At 54.7% G+C, this 16,732-nt stretch overlaps 1 protein-coding gene across 1 annotated transcript in view; it reads left to right on the top strand.

The window, feature by feature from the left end:
* The window catches only part of PLXNA2 (plexin A2), a 228,887-nt gene extending 217,587 nt beyond the window's left edge, over positions 1–11,300 (top strand). The window contains exons 29-32 of the mRNA XM_043485126.1: positions 1,714–1,883; positions 4,608–4,820; positions 5,439–5,589; positions 6,266–11,300. Of these exons, the coding sequence (XP_043341061.1) occupies positions 1,714–1,883; positions 4,608–4,820; positions 5,439–5,589; positions 6,266–6,361 (630 nt within the window). The 3' untranslated portion in view covers positions 6,362–11,300. The remainder of the gene's footprint in view (positions 1–1,713; positions 1,884–4,607; positions 4,821–5,438; positions 5,590–6,265) is intronic.
* The last annotated feature ends 5,432 nt before the right edge of the window (positions 11,301–16,732 follow it).

Raw genomic sequence — 16,732 nt, 5'->3', positions numbered from 1 at the left:
TGCCACGGGGTCTGCCCCTCAAGGGGACCCACCCGGACAAGGATGGCCTCGTCCTGGGGCACGCTTCCCTGGAGATCAGGCCACTACTGTCCTCCACCCTGCGGCAAAAATCACAATGGTCCACCCGGCTCACTCCATAGGCCCCCCGTTACTCCTCAGAGGACCAGTGCTCTGGCTTCTGGTTCCCCATGCCCCTCAGGAAGATACTGGGGGTTTTATTGGTAAATATGAGATGGCCGGATATGCCATCTTCCTCCATCAGTGCCTTCTCTGCCCACACTGGGGGGAAAAGCATGAAGGCCTGGTCCATCTGGTAATCTAAGAGAAAGCTTCCCCTTCCCCATTCTATCGTGTGCGTGTGTGCTAAGTCGCTTCAGTCAGGTCCAACTCTTTGCAACTCCATGGGCTGTAACTCTCCAGGCTCCTCTGTCCATGGGATTCTCCAGGCAAGAATACTGGAGTGGGCTGCCATTTCCTCCTCCAGGGGGTCTTCCTGACCCAGGGATCAAACCCATATCTCTTGAGTCTCTTGCATTGGCAGGTGAGTTCTTTACCACTAGCCACCTGGGAAGCCATCTCATCTACCCCCAAATGCTGACAGAAGCTGAGATCTAAAGCAGTCTTCCAGCCTCCCTAGCAGAGAACAGTACACCTATAAGCGTAGCAACCATATATAGCTTGTATTTGACAGGACTCGCCTCCACTGACCCCATAGAAATGCTGCTGAAATTCTGATACAGTGGCATCTCAGACTTGTTCCCTGAAGTGTCACAGAAATACACCATCAGAGAATGTGTCTCAAATTTTGCTTCAAATAATATGCTGATGAGAGACCAGACTTCCCAAGTGACTCAGTGGTAAAGAATCCATCTGCCAGATCAGGAGATGCAGGAGATGTGGCTTTTATCTCTGGGTGGGGAAGATCCCCAGGAGGAGGGCATGGCAACCCTCTCCAGTGTTCTTGCCTGGAGATCCCACAGACAGAGGAGTCTGGTGGGTTACAGTGCTCGGGGTTGCAAAGAGTTGGACACAACTTGGCAACACAAACTTGTGCTCACAAAGAGACACCAAAAGGTTGGACATTTACTGACCTTCAGAGATGTTTCTTGAACCTGCGAACTGTGGGCCCCAGGCCCAGCCTGGGCCCTGCCCCCTCCCGATAACCTCCAAGGCCCTGTGATCAGGGCTGTGCCTGAGCCTTCTAGGATCTGTGCCCTTCGCCCAGTCCTCACTGCAGACCCCACTTATCCCAGGCTGCTAACACGGTGAGCCCTTTCACACCTTCCTGCCAGACCCTCTGCAGTCCTCCCCTGCTCCTGCTGGGAGGGCCCCAGTCCTCTGGCTGGTTCTTTAGACGCCCTCTCCCACCAGCCTGTGCCCCTCACCCGCTGTGGGACGCCTGAGCTCAGAGCACTCGCTGTCTGCCATCAAACTCCTCCTGCCCACGCCCACCAGGCAGGGACACAAGCGTAAATGTGCACGTGGCTCCCGCTCGAAGGAGCTTCTTCCTGGAAACCTGCGGCCCATCAGTCCTTCCCACCTCCCCGATAGCCCAACAGGACCCTCCCCCCCCCCAACCGTGCTGTCTGCACAGCCTGGCGTCACAGACAGACTTCCGAGGCAGGCTCGGTCCAAGCAAGGCACCTTCTGGCCCGCGCGCCTGCTGCCGCCCCGCTCCCCGCACCTCACCCTCTCCCACCGGCCCTCCCCCAGGGCACCCTGCAGAAGTTCGTGGATGACTTGTTCGAGACCCTGTTCAGCACAGTGCACCGGGGCAGTGCGCTCCCCCTGGCCATCAAGTACATGTTTGACTTCCTGGACGAGCAGGCGGACAGACACGGCATCCACGACACGGACGTGCGGCATACCTGGAAGAGCAACTGGTAAACCCCGGGCAGCCAGGGCCCGGCGGGCGGGGCGTGGGAGCCAGGGAGGCGGGGCGTGGGGGCCAGCGGGGGCCCGGGAGGCGGGGCGTGGGGGCCAGCGGGGGCCCGGGAGGCGGGGCGTGGGGGCCAGCAGAGGCCAGGGAGGCGGGGCGTGGGGGCCAGCAGGGGCCCGGGAGGCGGGGCGTGGGGGCCAGCAGGGGCCCGGGAGGCGGGGCGTGGGGGCCAGCAGGGGCCCGAGAGGCGGGGCGTGGGGGCCAGCAGGGGTCCGGGAGGCGGGGCGTGGGGGCCAGCAGGGGCCAGGGAGACGGGGGCGGGAGCCTGTTCTCAGTGGCGGCTGGGTCACCCGAGGCTCCTGGGACAAACATACACTCCGCAGAGCCGACGTGGCCCCCAGGCACCAGGCGGGGCCGCCCGGCATAGGGCCCTGCACCAGGACACACCCACCCTCGAGCTCCCGCCCTTTCAGGCCGAGACCCTCCCCCAGGCCGCGCCTCCTCCTCCTCTCTGACGTGTGGTTCTCGGGAAAGGCAGCCGGGGAACCCATACACAGAGCCACATCCTAGACCACCCGAGCAGCAGGCCAGGCCGCGCGGGCCTCCGGAGCGCAGCAGAGTCTCGGGCACGTCCTGACACTGGGAGAGCCCTGCATTAAACTCAGACCCCAGGGGAGCCTGGCCAGTGCCAGGGAGAGCTTGCACTTGCCGTGGACTTGAGCCCCCCAACAAGAGGAGGCCGTTGCACACGCGACCCCTTACGGCCGCGTGATTACCCGGGCACCTCAGCTCTCAGGAAGCTGCGGGCAGGACATCCCGCGGGCCTGACTCTGTCCCTGGAGGGGCCCTCCGCGGGCAGACCCAGCAGGGGGAGAGACGGCTCCCCCGGGCCCTTCGCACGAGACGTCTCTCTGCTGGGTTTTGAACTTGGATCACAGACCACGCTGAAGATGGGCCCTCAGGTCCCACCGGGCCTGTCCAAGAGCCAGAGCACAGACCTTCCCCCAGGAAGGAGCGCAGAGAGGGCAGAGAGGAGGGCCAGGCCTGGGGTTGGGCAGGCCGCCCACACAGCTGTCTGGACTCAGCCCTCTCCTCGGAAAACAGAGCCGGCACAGATGGGCCCCGGCTGTTATTTAGGAATCCAAAGTCCTAGCAACCAGCCAAACACTGGGGGGAGAACCCAGCCCCAGACCCCACCTATTCCTCCCTTTCCGGGGTCTTGTGGCTGCCAAGCCCTCCAGAGGCTGCAGCTCTTGATCACAGCGGAGTGAAACGAAGAGGCTCTGGTGGTCTCACGGTGTAGAGCCCCCCAGGACAGGTCCCTGAGACCGGCCTCTCATCCGCATTCCCAGGGCCCGGGCCGCGGCTGTTCTATGGCTTTGGAGCTTCCCCCATCGCCACCCCCAGCCCGGCCCAGCGTGATTTCAAGGACATCAAGAGAAAGTTCTGGAGTGTCCTCCTCTCTGCTCCTTCTGTTTCTGGCCAAGTCATAGAAACACCCTCCCCGGGGGTTGTGGCATGGAGAGTCCCCTTAGCCAGACCTCAGATACCCAGTGTCCAAGGAGAGAACACTGGAAGTTTCCAGAGCTGCCGGGGGAAGGCAGGGTGGGCCAGAGGAGCCATGTCTCCGCCCAGGCCACCCTCCTCCAGGTTAAATGAAGGAGCCCCCAATTCACTGCAAAGATAGGTGGAAATCCTAATGGAAGGCCTTGCCTCTGGGCAAAACTGATCTTTCCCAACACTTGGCATGGGGCGCGGAGACATTTGGGAAGGTCTGGGTCCAGGAGAGTCAAGAGACAGGAAGGAGAGAGGGAGGGGAGGTCGGCCCAGAGAACAAGAGGCGGACAGAGCTCACTGCACCGAGGAGCCCAAAGAGTTAAGGGCCGGCAGGCGGCTGGAGAGGAGGGCCAAGTTGGAAAAGGCCACAGAAACAGCAGCTGTTCTGGTTTTGAAGGGGAATAAATGGGCTTATCCTCCTCACGGCCAAGGGAGCAGAGAAAACGCATTCTCCTCCGATTATAAATTCCCCAAGTCGCAGAAAGAATTCTCCTAACGACTGATCAGTTGCTCTCGGGGTGGGAAAAACTCGGAGCCCCAGCGAGTCATTCCCAGCGTGCCAACAATGGCCTCCTCTTCTGCCTCTGCCCCTGCCCGGAGCCGAGAACGCCCTGGGGAGCGCCCTGAAAGAGCTGCCCCCAGGGGAGCCCATTCCTCCGCCCAGCCCGGTGGGGCCAGCCCTGGGAAGCGGCCGGCTGGCCCGGCTGGGCGGGGAACCCAGGTGGGGCCTTTGTGCCCACTCCGAGACTGGGGCTGCCGCCCCGTCCTTCAGGACAATGGCCGCGGGCACCGGGAAGGGGCCTCTGGGAGCCTGGGGGCTTTGTCTGAGGCTCTGAGAAAGCGCTGCAGGCCCTCTGGGCTTGGGTTCCCCCGGGGGCACAGGAGTCTTTGGCAAAGACCTCCAGGAGGGAGCCAAGCCACCCACGCCCGCCTCAGAGCTTTTGAAGGACGAGGTCAGTGCCCCGTTAGGGCACAGTGGGGCTCCTTCTCTTCCAGTGTCAGTCAAAGCTCAGGCTAAATTAGCAGCCCTGGCTGGACCGGTTTTCTGTGATTCCATTCCCTCACCCTTCGGAAAGAATTGTGCACTGGTGGGGTTGGGAGGAACGTTAGTGGACGACACAGGGCCGGGCCCGGATGCAGCCCTTAGAGACCCCTCTTCTCTCTCCTCCAGCCTCCCTCTGCGCTTCTGGGTGAACGTGATCAAGAACCCCCAGTTTGTGTTTGACATCCACAAGGGCAGCATCACGGACGCCTGCCTCTCCGTGGTGGCCCAGACCTTCATGGACTCTTGCTCGACCTCAGAGCACCGGCTGGGCAAGGACTCCCCTTCCAACAAGCTGCTCTATGCCAAGGACATCCCCAGCTACAAGAGCTGGGTGGAGAGGTCAGTAGCATCCGAGGACCGGCCCAGCCCCCAGTGCCTGCTTCATTCCCTCCTCTGGGCACCACTGACCAAGGACTCAAAGCCATGCTTGTGGTCCCTTCCAGGTCTCAAGCTCATCTTTTTCTCCCTTGCCCAGAGTTCCTGCTGGGGGAGGAAAGGGGAGCTTTGCACCCTCTGAGTCCGATTTAGCATTCTGATCACCCTTTACCGAGCACATGCTAAGCAGCCAGCACTTTGATGAAGACGTTGTATGTATCGTCTCACTAAAATACCCAGCAGAGCTGTGAAGTGGGTCTTATTAGCATCCCCTTTTCACTGAGGAGGCCACTGAAGCAGAGATGCCAAGTGACTTACCCAAGGACACACAGCTAACAGGGCACTGAACTGGAATGTAAATACTGAGAGTCTGGTCACAGCACTGCAGACTCTGGGCTGAGGCAGAACAAGTCTCCAGGCCCCAAACTCAGCTTGAGAGCAGAGGCTAGAGCAAGCTTCATCAGAAGAGAAACAGGGAAGCAGCCTGGGTACACCCATCCTCTCCGGGGTCCTGGGGTCAGGGTACGGATAGGCGAGCCTTTGCTGAGCCCCTCACCAAGGAGCCTGTCCTCTCTCCGGCAGATACTATGCAGACATCGCCAAGCTCCCCGCCATCAGCGACCAGGACATGAACGCCTACCTCGCCGAGCAGTCCCGCCTGCATGCCGTGGAGTTCAACATGCTGAGTGCCCTCAATGAGATCTACTCGTACGTCAGCAAGTACAGCGAAGAGGTGAGGCAGAAACCCGCACCCAGAGGGCCCCGCAGGTCGACCAGAAAGCCGGGTTCCATCCATAAACAGCAGCAATGGGTGGTAATTCCGAAAACATTCAGAGTCAAAAAGTCACCCGCTCTTCCTTTGGAAGGCAACCTGTCCTCTCCTGATTCATCCTGTGCTTTCTCACACCTTACTTTGTCTCATCTTCATTGTTAATGCAACACGTAGTACTTTCATTGAATGTTGTCATTGTTGCCCAGTTCAAAGTAGATGATGAATTTCATCCCTTCTGAAACAGCAAATCAGACTACTCTTTGCAGCTGGGCAGAAGCTGTCAGCTGAACTATTTCGGACAGACAGGTGGACATGGCTAGATCCTGAAGAGGATGACTTCAGGACAACAAGTCATGTATCAGTGTCGTATCTGAAAAGAGCAATAGTAGTGGTAGTCATAGTAATAGCTAACACCTACACAGCACTTCCTGTATGCCAGATGTTTTAAAAGCTTTAGATAAATACATGCATACACACACATATGTATATCATGCACCTGTTCAGGTAATCACCTGCATTGTTTAGAGTTGTGTCCGTTGGGCAGGATGGAAAGGCAGATGGAAGGATGAAGGGTGTGGGGAAAGCGGTCTTGTATGCTGAGTGCTGAACCTGCCCCGCCGTTGTTTTCGTCCCTCAGCTCATCGGGGCGCTAGAGCAGGACGAGCAGGCGCGGCGCCAGCGGCTGGCGTACAAGGTGGAGCAGCTCATCAACGCCATGTCCATCGAGAGCTGAGAGGTGGAGCCTCCCATCCCTGGGAAGAGGGACCCACAAACGCTGTCACACTGGGCGTCTCAGAAGGAAGGACAAGTGAAGGGGGTCAGGCCCCAGAACTTGCTGTCCCCTGAGACCCTAACCCCGGGGAGAGGGGAGGGCCCCTCTCCCCACGCCAGCCAAGTTTCGTCCCAGCTGGTCCCTGCAGGGAGAGACCAGGGGCATCACAGCTACCCACGACAAGCGGGACGCAGGGGCACGGAGAAGGTGGTTCTTCAAGCTGAGAGGCGCATCTGGGCACGGTTCTGCCTCTGTGACTGCTGCTTTGCATGAAAACTCATTTGATGTATATTGGGGAAATAATGAGAACTTTATTTAATTTTTTTTTTTAAGAAAAAGGAAAACCAGAAATAAAACAAAAAGCCTCCCTGTTCATCCCGTCCAACTTTGGTTTAATTCTGCTTTCTGTCCCCCTTCCTTCTTTTGCCCCCGTCCCTCCTTCCTCACACAACTCCTGGTTCCCAGCAACTGGAAAAAAAGCCTACAAAGAGATGCTGAGAGAAAATTACTGTTTCCTTGCCCTTGAAATCTTTGTCTAAGGAGTGAGGAGGAGAAGAATGAGCACAAGTGGACGCCAAACACTCCGAAGGAAGACAGGCCAGTGAAGTCAGAAGAGGTGGGGAAGGTGGGACTTTGCACAAACGGCAGAGCCATTGGGCTCCACCCTGCTGACAGCAAGCTGAGCTTTATATCCGCGCATCCGTGCGTCCTCTTCTCCAGTGGACGTGTGTGTCTCAAAAGCACCGATGCTTTTTGCTCCTGTTTGGTTGTTTTCTTTAAACCCAAACCTCAACAAGCGAGGAGCTGATTTTGGTACTTTTCCTTTGGGTTTCCCTACAGTGACTCCCAGAGGGGACACCTGGTCTCCCGAAGGACTCTGGGCAGCTCTGCCATTTATACATCCCCATCGTAAACCAGGCTCCCCGGGGGCAGGGCCCTGGAGGATCATGGGCCAGGCCTCCAGAGGTTCCGTTCGGGATCCAACTGGGGGACATGGGCGTTCAGACTCTGCTCCAGTCTGCCCATGGTTTCTTATGATTAAAAAGAAAACAAAATTCAAACACTGTTTACAGCAAGCAATACTTGAAGAGCATAGGTTCAAGAAGCTGCAGTATTTATTGTTGTGCTTTCTTTGTTTTATTATCTCGTGTGCCTCGAGAGGGGAGACGACCCTTCGCTCGTGTGTGGACGCTCCTGATGGTCTGAGCACAGGCCGCAGTAGAGAGGACTGTAGCATCCCCAGGCTGCGTCTTCTGCCTCTCTCCCTCCCTCTGCCTCTCACGTCCTCATGAGTTCGAAGGACAAGTGGGTGGCTTCTCACTGGGCTTCTGTCTTTCCTGCTGACACCTAAATGCGTGGATGCCCAGCCGTCCTGAGTGTTGTTTCCAGACAAAGAGACCAAAGCTCCATGCCCTGATCCAGAGGCCCCGTGGAAGGCAGTGGGGGCATCCCAGGGAAGGACCGCCCCCACCAACACTGGTGCAGGGCCCTGTGATCGGACAGCCACCAGCTTCCAGGCCTCCCACCCTGGCGCGGATCCAAGCAGCCAGCTCCAAGTTCTCTGCAGGCAGCCGCGGAGAGAGTGGGAAGGACAAGAGGAAGGCGAGGTATGGGAAGAGAGGCCGCTGGAGAGGTCCCGTCTGCCCTGCTCTGCGAGGGGCCGCAGTGCTGGGAAGTGGGACCGGGGAGACCAGACCAGGGTCACTTCCTCTGTAATTAACTCTGGGCCCCGGCTGCTCTGGGCCCGCATTTACCTCCAAACCCTTCCAGTTTCCAGAGACTCTGCTGACCACACTGGATTGCCAGGAAGGGGCCGGGGGAGGGGGAGCTCAGAGGGCTGGCTCCCACGGCTGGTGTGTGGCTTTGGATCGCTGTGCTCGCCGCGCAGCAGACATCGCCGGGTCGCCTCAGCTCCGGTTTCTTGCCTGAATGCGGCTGACAAATGGGACAAGAAAAGCATTCAGCAAAATACTCAGGAAATGCGCTGTTTTCATTATAATTCACAACCAGCCATGCCAGGACCGCTTCCTTCTGATAATCCACTTCTGCTAAAAGTTTCTCTGGGCCCTGCTAATAGCTGAAAGAAATCCTAATGACTGGCCTTCTGCACTAAGCCAAAGTGTTTGCCCTTCATAGCACCCAAAGCTTATCAGCTCAAAGCCCACGATGTAAGATGAAATGCGAGGAGATACTGGCAAGGGGAGCATGAGCGGGGGGCTCTGTGCTGCCCACAGAAGAGTTCAGCCCCTCCCCTCATTTGCTTCTGAGCTCCGAGTGAAGGTGGTCCAGTCACACCGCTGCTTAGACCGGCACCTCGGGCTTTGCTCCACCAAGAAGTGAAAGCTAGACATCTCAGCTGCGTCATGACCAACCCTGACCTCTGTGCGTCTACCCGCTGTTTCCTAGCAGCTACTTTTGGTGACCACTCACCACCCCAGGGCTGCGTCCTTGATGGTCTGGGGGGGAGTGGGAGAATGGTAGGGGGATGGCCGCTCAGAGAGTGGACAGGAGAGGCACCAGAGCTCACACGAGAGGTTCCACCGCCTTTCTCAGGATTCCTCAGGAGGACTGGGGAAGGGGGGCTGGCGAAGGAGGTGGCAGGAGGCATCCCTAAAGAAGGAAGGAAGATCAAGGAAAACTACACAGGATTCAAGTCAGGCCGTGAGGATGAAAGGTTGGAGAGCCTTGCTTGGCTTTGGGTCACCAAGAGTCCATGCCCTGCGGGATGGGAGGAGAGGGCCTCCCTCCTCACCGTCATCCAACGCGGAGATGTCCTAACCTCGTGTAAGGAATAAGTGTTCAAGTCACGGCCTCTGCCCCCACACAAAGCCATCCATCTCAGAGGGAAGCTGAGAGAGCCTGCTCTCTCTGAAAGTTTGATCCAGATCCATCTTGTTTCACTGAAGTGCACAACAGACAGTTAACCAGAAAAGGGCAAGCACCCTAGAAAATGCGCTTGGCAAGACAGAGGGTGTCCACGTTCGCCACGAGATGGACGAGCTGGCCTGAGCCCCTCCAGCTGGCCTGCTGCCGCCTCCCAACCTCCGCAGGGGCTCCGGGGCTTCCAGGCCTACCCCCCACTCCCGTCACCCTGCTCTGGCCCAGCTCAGGACCATCTCTGATCCACTTCTGGCGGAGCGCTCCCCATCCTTGGAAAGTTCAGTCATTGAAAGCAAGGAGCCCCTGGGAGCCTCCCTCGCGGGATGGAGCTGTTCCCTGCATGCGTTCGTTCATTCAGAGAGCGTTCCTGAGCTAAGGCTGTTCCCTAGGCCCTGCTCTAGGTGCTGAGGAATGATCCAGACTGAGAAGGACCTCCTTCTAGCACACCGACATTCTTCCACTTGCTGGCTCCTATCACCACCTCAGCCCTCCTCCCAGACCTGCAGAGGGCACGCATTTTGGAGGAAAGGGGAGTGGGAAGGTGAAAGAAAGCCAACTGACCCAGCTGCCTTACCTGCTTCCGGGGACAGTCCTCCAGCCACAAGGGCCTTTCTTGTCCCCGCCGCTGCCATCTCTTCTGGTGGCCCTCTGCCTGCCGCTTGAGCTCCTGACCTTCCTCCATTTCCGCCAAATGAGGACAAGAAATAATAGTCAAGGCCCCTGGCCCTGCTGAGCACGAAGCAGAAGCAATGGACGGGGTGGGCTGGACTGCGATGGTCTGGGCAGCACAAATAAGGAATGTTTCTAGAAGCCTCTGGCTGATCAGCCTCCAGGCGCATCCTGGTTGCCACACCTGCCCCCACTCAGTTCAGTTCAGTCTCTCAGTCGTGTCCGATTCTCACAACCCCATGGACCACAGCACGCCGGGCCTCCCTGTCCATCACCAACTCCCGGAGTTTGCTCAAACTCATGTCCATCAAGTCGGTGATGCCATCCAGCCATCTCATTCTCTGTCGTCCCCTTCTCCCGCCTTCAGTCTGTTAACCCGCGGCAAATACTGAGCCAGCAGCTGCCCCAGAGAGGGGCCTGCTGTTCCTTGCCACGCTGTGTCCTGACTCAGGCTCCTGGGGCCTGGCCATGGACGGGAAAGAACTGAGACTCAGGAGAGGGAGCTCTGTGGGTGAGAGGACGCAGAGGAGTTTAGCGGACCCGGGCCGGTGGAAGCGGACCCCATGGGTTCAGGGCCTTCTGGTGCCTCGTCTCAGGAAGAAGCTTTGAGAAGGTGGCAGCATCCTCTTCGTCACCCCGCCTGTCTTCCCCAACCTCTTCCCTTTCTGCCAGTTTCCCCAAGAGTGAAGGTGTAGCCTCTGGGGCCCACGATGTCACGGATGAGAGACGAAGTTTCACCCCTGGTATTAGGGAGGTCCTGGGAGACAGGGCCTCAGCCCGTCAGCAAACTGGAGAGTCTTGGTGGACATGCTCACTGCATTCCCCTCTGTCCTTTGCGCTGAGGCCTCAAGGGGAAGGGAGGCCCGCCCGGATTTCGGTCACAGCCCTGACTCTGGCCTCCTGTGCGCTCCGTGTCGGCATCACGGCAGGAGAACGTGCTGGAACGTGGTTCCCCCTACAGAGCAGATGTTGCCAGGAGTGTCAGGGACGGGGGGACAAGCTCTTTAGACCACGAGACTAGGGACCTGAGCCCGCCTGCCTCTCCCCTCAACTGCTCCTTCCCAAACCCACTCTTCTTGACACACTGGAATCTGTATTATATATATATATATATATATTTTTAAGAAAATAGAATAATAGCTGTCTGGTTTTGTTGTTTTTACAGGTGTTGTGGAATAAAAGCTGTAAGAAAATTACGTATTTAAAATGTTCCAATAAAATGGGGTTTTTTTGTTATTCTAATATATTATTGTGTACCTATTGTAAATATGAAACACTCCTATTTTGCAAGCCAAGGACACAATTTGTACTGTTGTTATATATAAATAAAGTTTACTGGATAAAAAACCTTATATCTTCAAACAAACATGGTTGTTTGGTAGCATGTATGCAGAATAACGTTTCAAGGGCATGTTTAAGTTGCTCGTGGGAAGATGAGCTAAGTTGTTTTGAGGGACTCCTAGAATTCTCTCTGGAGCTGGAGCTTATGAATGTCCACTTATCAGTGTCAACACACACACACACACACACACACACACACGGAGCTTATGAATGTCCACTTATCAGTGTCAACACACACACACACACACACACACACACACACACACTCTGGATTGTACCCATAGGTGAACACTGCCCCCTAGCCCCAAGACCCAGAACATTGCTTTTCTCTATCAAGAGGCTGACAGTGCAGATCTGAGATTGAGGTACTTTCCTAGGGGTGAAAGAGGTCTCCAAAGGAGGAAATCCACCCTCAGTGCTTCCTGAAAATTGCATTCATTTCTTTGTATTAAACATTTTAAGCACCTACCATAGCCCGGCGTTGTGGTAAGTGCTGGGGGATGAAACACGAAATAAGAAAGACATAACCTTTGCCCTCATCAGCCTGAGAATCATAAGGATTCCGAAAAAGGAGGGTCTCAGCAGGGCCTTGGAGGAATTTTATGGGCTGTTTTTTTTTTTTTTTATTCTCAGTTGCAGGATTAAGGGTGGATCAAGGGAAAGAGGACAGATAGCATGTACTTTTAGATCCAGCCCAGGGGAGCGGCCTGGGGTTAAAGCAGTTCAGGCTGGTGTGGAGTCCAGAGGCAAAGAGGCCTACAGGTAGGCAGCTGAGGTTTGGCCTGTCCTGAGGGTGCCTTGTCCCATCCACCTCTCTTTCCCCGTTTTGCTTTCTCGTGTTCCAGAGTGTGTGGGTGACACTTCCACTCTCAGCTGCTAAAAGGAGCAGATGAGGATAACTCGTCAATTTGACATCTCAACTGAGCATGCCAGGAAACCACCGCTCTCCCCCGCCACGAGATCAGAACTGTGTGTGGGCCCACAGCCTCACCCCCAGCACTAAGAGGGGAGGATCCTTAAGGATAAGACACAAGCCCTCACCTTCAGAGAGTCTCCAATCTGATGGCAGAGACAGCCCCTGCCTTCAGGGTGACTCCAGCCAGACAGGGGAGACACAGACCCTGATCTCGGGGACAGCCCAGTTTTTATATGGACAGACCATGCATGTACGAATGGGGCCCAGGAAATTTTGATTTCAAAAATTTTTTTGAAATGATTTCACAGTGATTTTGAAAAACAAAATCATATCAACAAGTGCATGTTGATAAATCTAGAGCATGCTAGAGTTATGGGATGATTGTAGATTCGGAGAGACAATTCCTATGAAGATATTTCAGTGCCTATTCTGCAGCCTCTGAGTTTAGGGGCTGCACACACACACACACACACACACACACACATGCACACACTCGCTCCTGGCGAGAGTGGAGAGATGCCAGTGCTGGTCCTGAGGGTGAGAAAATGCAAGCACAACGGCCTGGAGAGCCGGGAGATCACGTCACCCAGGCCTGTGTGTAACTAGTGCATCGCTTTCAGTTGCACGCAGGGTTTTGTTGTGAGTGCAGCAGGCTGTTTGGCTAACGTTAAACCATCCTCCGCTTCCCTTCTGAACGCAGACCTTGAGTGCTGGAGGCACTCTGCTTCACCACACTGACAAAGCTATAATCCTTCCTCAGCAGAAGCACTGGCGTGGCCCCGACCAGCTCCTGGAGGCTCGGCGGTGTGGGGCAGTTAGACGAGACCGCCTTCGGCCACTGCCGCCTGGGGACCTTGGGGTCCGCTGGGCTGGGATGCAGGCCCATATGGGCTGGATGGAGGAGGCCATTTCTCTGCAAGGAGTCTTGGACCCCAGACTTTCTCCAATCTTCTTTCCACACCCCCCCCCATGTCTCCCCTCAGCAACTTGAACTTGAGGCACCGCCGTTATTAAATATCTGTTGCAAGAACTACTATCCTCAGGGAAGGAGGAAATCGCGGAGGAGGGAACCCACCAGGCATCTGTCTGTCCCGCTCATGGTTGTCGTCCCAGGACAGAGCACAGGGCACACCAGATGGACCTATAGCAGGTGCCCGATCAGAAAGTTCTGAATGATGAACGATGAAATGATAGGGTGCTGTGAACCACCTCCTTATTGCAGACACTGAAGCATCCTCTCTTTCAGGGTCGCTCAGTCTCCTGTGATAGGCAGATTCCACTTTTATAGTCTGAGGAGCAGAGAGGTTAAAGGATTTGTTTAAGGTCACACAGCTACTCTGCTCTTTCCACTGCACAACACTGCCTTCCATTCGCTCTAGAACCATTTAACACTTGAAAGTCTTCCCAGGCCTTGATCCGTGGCCTTGTAACAGGCAAGTGCTATGAGCGCACTCTTCAGCATCTGTTACTAGCCACAATCACTCATGTAATCCCTGTCTACCCATCACTTGTAGTGAGAACAACCCTAAACCTGGCTCTGCTAGACAAAGGGGGACAAAACTAAGTCTTAAAGTAGCGACCTTTCTCAGACACTCATCACTATCCTAAGACAGGAAGACTCATCCTTTTTCTTAGTGGGAATTAGATCTCATGTTTACCACAAGTGCAAAATAAGGGTGTCAGCTGCAGCCGTAGGATTCTCAAAGAGCTGGGTCCTTCGGTTTGAGGGGAACCCTTCATGATAAGCCGCTCATGAGATTTTAGGGAAGTGGGCGCTGCTGGGGGGGGGTCTGTGCTTGATTAGGGTGATGCCATGTGCTGCCAAACCTCCCTGCTCAGCGAGTGTTGGCTGCTAGGAACTGGGAGCTAAGTCCATGGCCCCCTGGTAGCACATGGGCAGGATTTTCTGCATCCTATTATAATATTTATCTTATTCTTCACTTCGCTTTATGCCTCTAACTCTTTTATTCCTCACTCCCCGCCTCTTTTCTAATGGCAAGTTTTCATGTATCCCTGGCTAAGAGCACAGGCCTTGGATTCAGATTGCCTCGGGTTAAATTCCATTCCCAAGATGCATGGCCCGGGGCAAGTCACATAACCTTGCTGTATATCAGTTTTCAAATCTATAAAATGGGGATTATCTGTATTAAATAAGGGTTTTGCAAAGGTTAAATGAGATAACATATATAATGAACTCCATAAATATTCTAATAGGCAAATGAGAGAGAAAGAAAGAGAGAATTAGCCATCCACCCTCCTTTTACAGGCAGTCCAAGAGGACCTACCGGAGGCTCTGAGGGTCTCTATCTGGCTGTGGGAAGAAGCAGAATTAATGCTCATAGATTTCAGCCATAAAAGTTGGTGCCCGAGAGTAAAGCCCTTAGGAAACTAGGCATGGATGCTGACCAAGGAAAACAGATGAATTAAGGCTTTACCCAAAGGCAGAACCACTTAGGAGCCAGCCGGTAAATAAGCTCCAGGTAAATGCAAAGGGGAAGAGGGGAATGGATCAAACCAAATCTGCATGTGCTAAATCCACAGACGGAGTCTGCGTGCCCACAAAGTCAGGAGATGGCTGCCAGAAAGCCTCACTGCGATCAGGGTCCAAAAGTGTCAGGGACTTCATAGGAATAGACACTCCAAGAGCCGACGGCAGGACAACTCCCAGGCCCAAGGCAGGGGTAACAGAGAGGGGCAAGTAGGCTGGAAGCAGAGGGCGTTTCCAGAGACCAAGTCCCAGAGGAAGCGGGGGAGGAGAGGGAATGCAACGCTCAGCAGACCTCCGAGGAGGGTCCCTCCTGTTTCCCCTCTGGATATCTGAGGACCTCCATCCCCAGCTGGTTTCAGGTGAGTGTGTTATTCAAGGTTTTCCAGAGAACCAGAACTAGAGAAGGAAATGGCAACCCACTCCAGTGTTCTTGCCTGGAAAATCCCAGGGATGGGGGAGCCTGGTGGCTGCCGTCTATGGGGTCGCACAGAGTCGGACATGACTGAAGCGACTTAGCAGCAGCAGCAGCAGAACTAGACCAACAGGAAGTGTGTGTATCTGAGGGTGTGTGTGTGGATAGGGAGGTAGATAGAGAAATTTTAAGGAATCAGTTCACACAATTGTAGAAGCTGCCAAGTCTGAAATCTGCAGGGCAAGCTGGCAGGCTTGCAACTTCTGCAAGAGTTGATCCACAGTCTCAGGTCCAAAGGCAGAGGAAGCATTTCTTCTTCTTTGAGAAAACAGAGTGTTGCTCTTAAGGCTTTCAACTGTTAGATGAGGCCCACCCGTACCACGGAGGATAGCCTGCTTTCTCAAAGTCTGCGATTGTAAATGCTGCTGCTGCTGTTCAGTCACCCAGTCGTGTCCGACTCTTTGCAGCCCGTGGACTGCAGCATGCGAGGCCTCCCTGTCCCTCACCATCTCCCAAAGTTTACCCAAGCTCATGTTCATTGCATTGGTGATGCCATCCAGTTGCATATTAACCACATCTAAAACATAACTTTGCAGCAATGCCTAGAATGGTGTTTGACCAAACAACTGGGCACCACAGCCTAACTAAACTGACACCAAAAAATTCACCATCACAGTGAGGAAAAGACAGATCTCCTACTATCAAACACTGAAGCTAAACTCAGTGCAAATGATCTGTAAATCCATCCACTTTGATGAGTTTTTTTTTGTTTTTTTTTGTTTTTTACTGTGGTAAAATACACGTAACATAAAATTTACCATCTTAACCATTTTTAAGTGTACCATTTAGTGCTATTCAATACATGCACATTGTTATGCAGCCATCTGCATAAGTTTTTTCATCTTGTAAAACTGAAATTCTATACACATTAAACAATAACTTCCCATTTTCCCCTCCCCAACACAGCCCCTGACAAACATCCCCTAGGGTCATAAGCTGGCATTTAGTCCCTGCCCTCTGTGCATACCACCATCACTACTACTCATTGGATGGTTTAATGAGGCCCTGTATCAGCCCCACTTAAGAAAAAAATGACAGCTTCAGACTCAAGGAACTATGGAAACAGCAAGGGCCAAAGATGGAGCCAACATAAGGATTAAGAAATCAGAGAGGGTACATTTGGAGTAGCAGAGAGCAACAGTAGAAGGAGCGTGAGCACTTCCAAACTTGAGCGTGAAGAAGGCAGCTGCTTTATAGAGGTCCAGCCCACAGGAGGGGCATGCTGGGTTCCTTTAAGGGTCCACCGTGGGGCAAACCCCCACTTCCCCAGACCCAGCCACAGCTCTTTTCTCTAAGTTCCCCCATATCAGGACGTGATCTACAGTGGTTGGGGGCAGAGTTTCTGAAGCATTCCCAAAGAACATAGCAAAGGTCACCCAAGTCTTGAGGTCCTCATTTTTCTACCTACAGAGAACCAGTAGGACTTCTGCTCGACTAGGAGATAGAACCAGGGTGAGGTGGTTCTGCATGTGCAGGGTCTGGGAGGACTGAGGAGCCCATCCCCAGGATAAAGGATGAAAGAGTGAAGCAGGAGGGTGCTGGGGTCGCCCCGAGGAGGAAGAGGGC

Source organism: Cervus canadensis, chromosome 13 (assembly GCF_019320065.1).
Source record: "Cervus canadensis isolate Bull #8, Minnesota chromosome 13, ASM1932006v1, whole genome shotgun sequence".
In the NCBI taxonomy this organism is placed as follows: Eukaryota; Metazoa; Chordata; class Mammalia; order Artiodactyla; family Cervidae; genus Cervus; species Cervus canadensis.
Note: the sequence above shows the minus strand (reverse complement) of the source record. Positions and strands in the feature narration are given on the sequence as shown.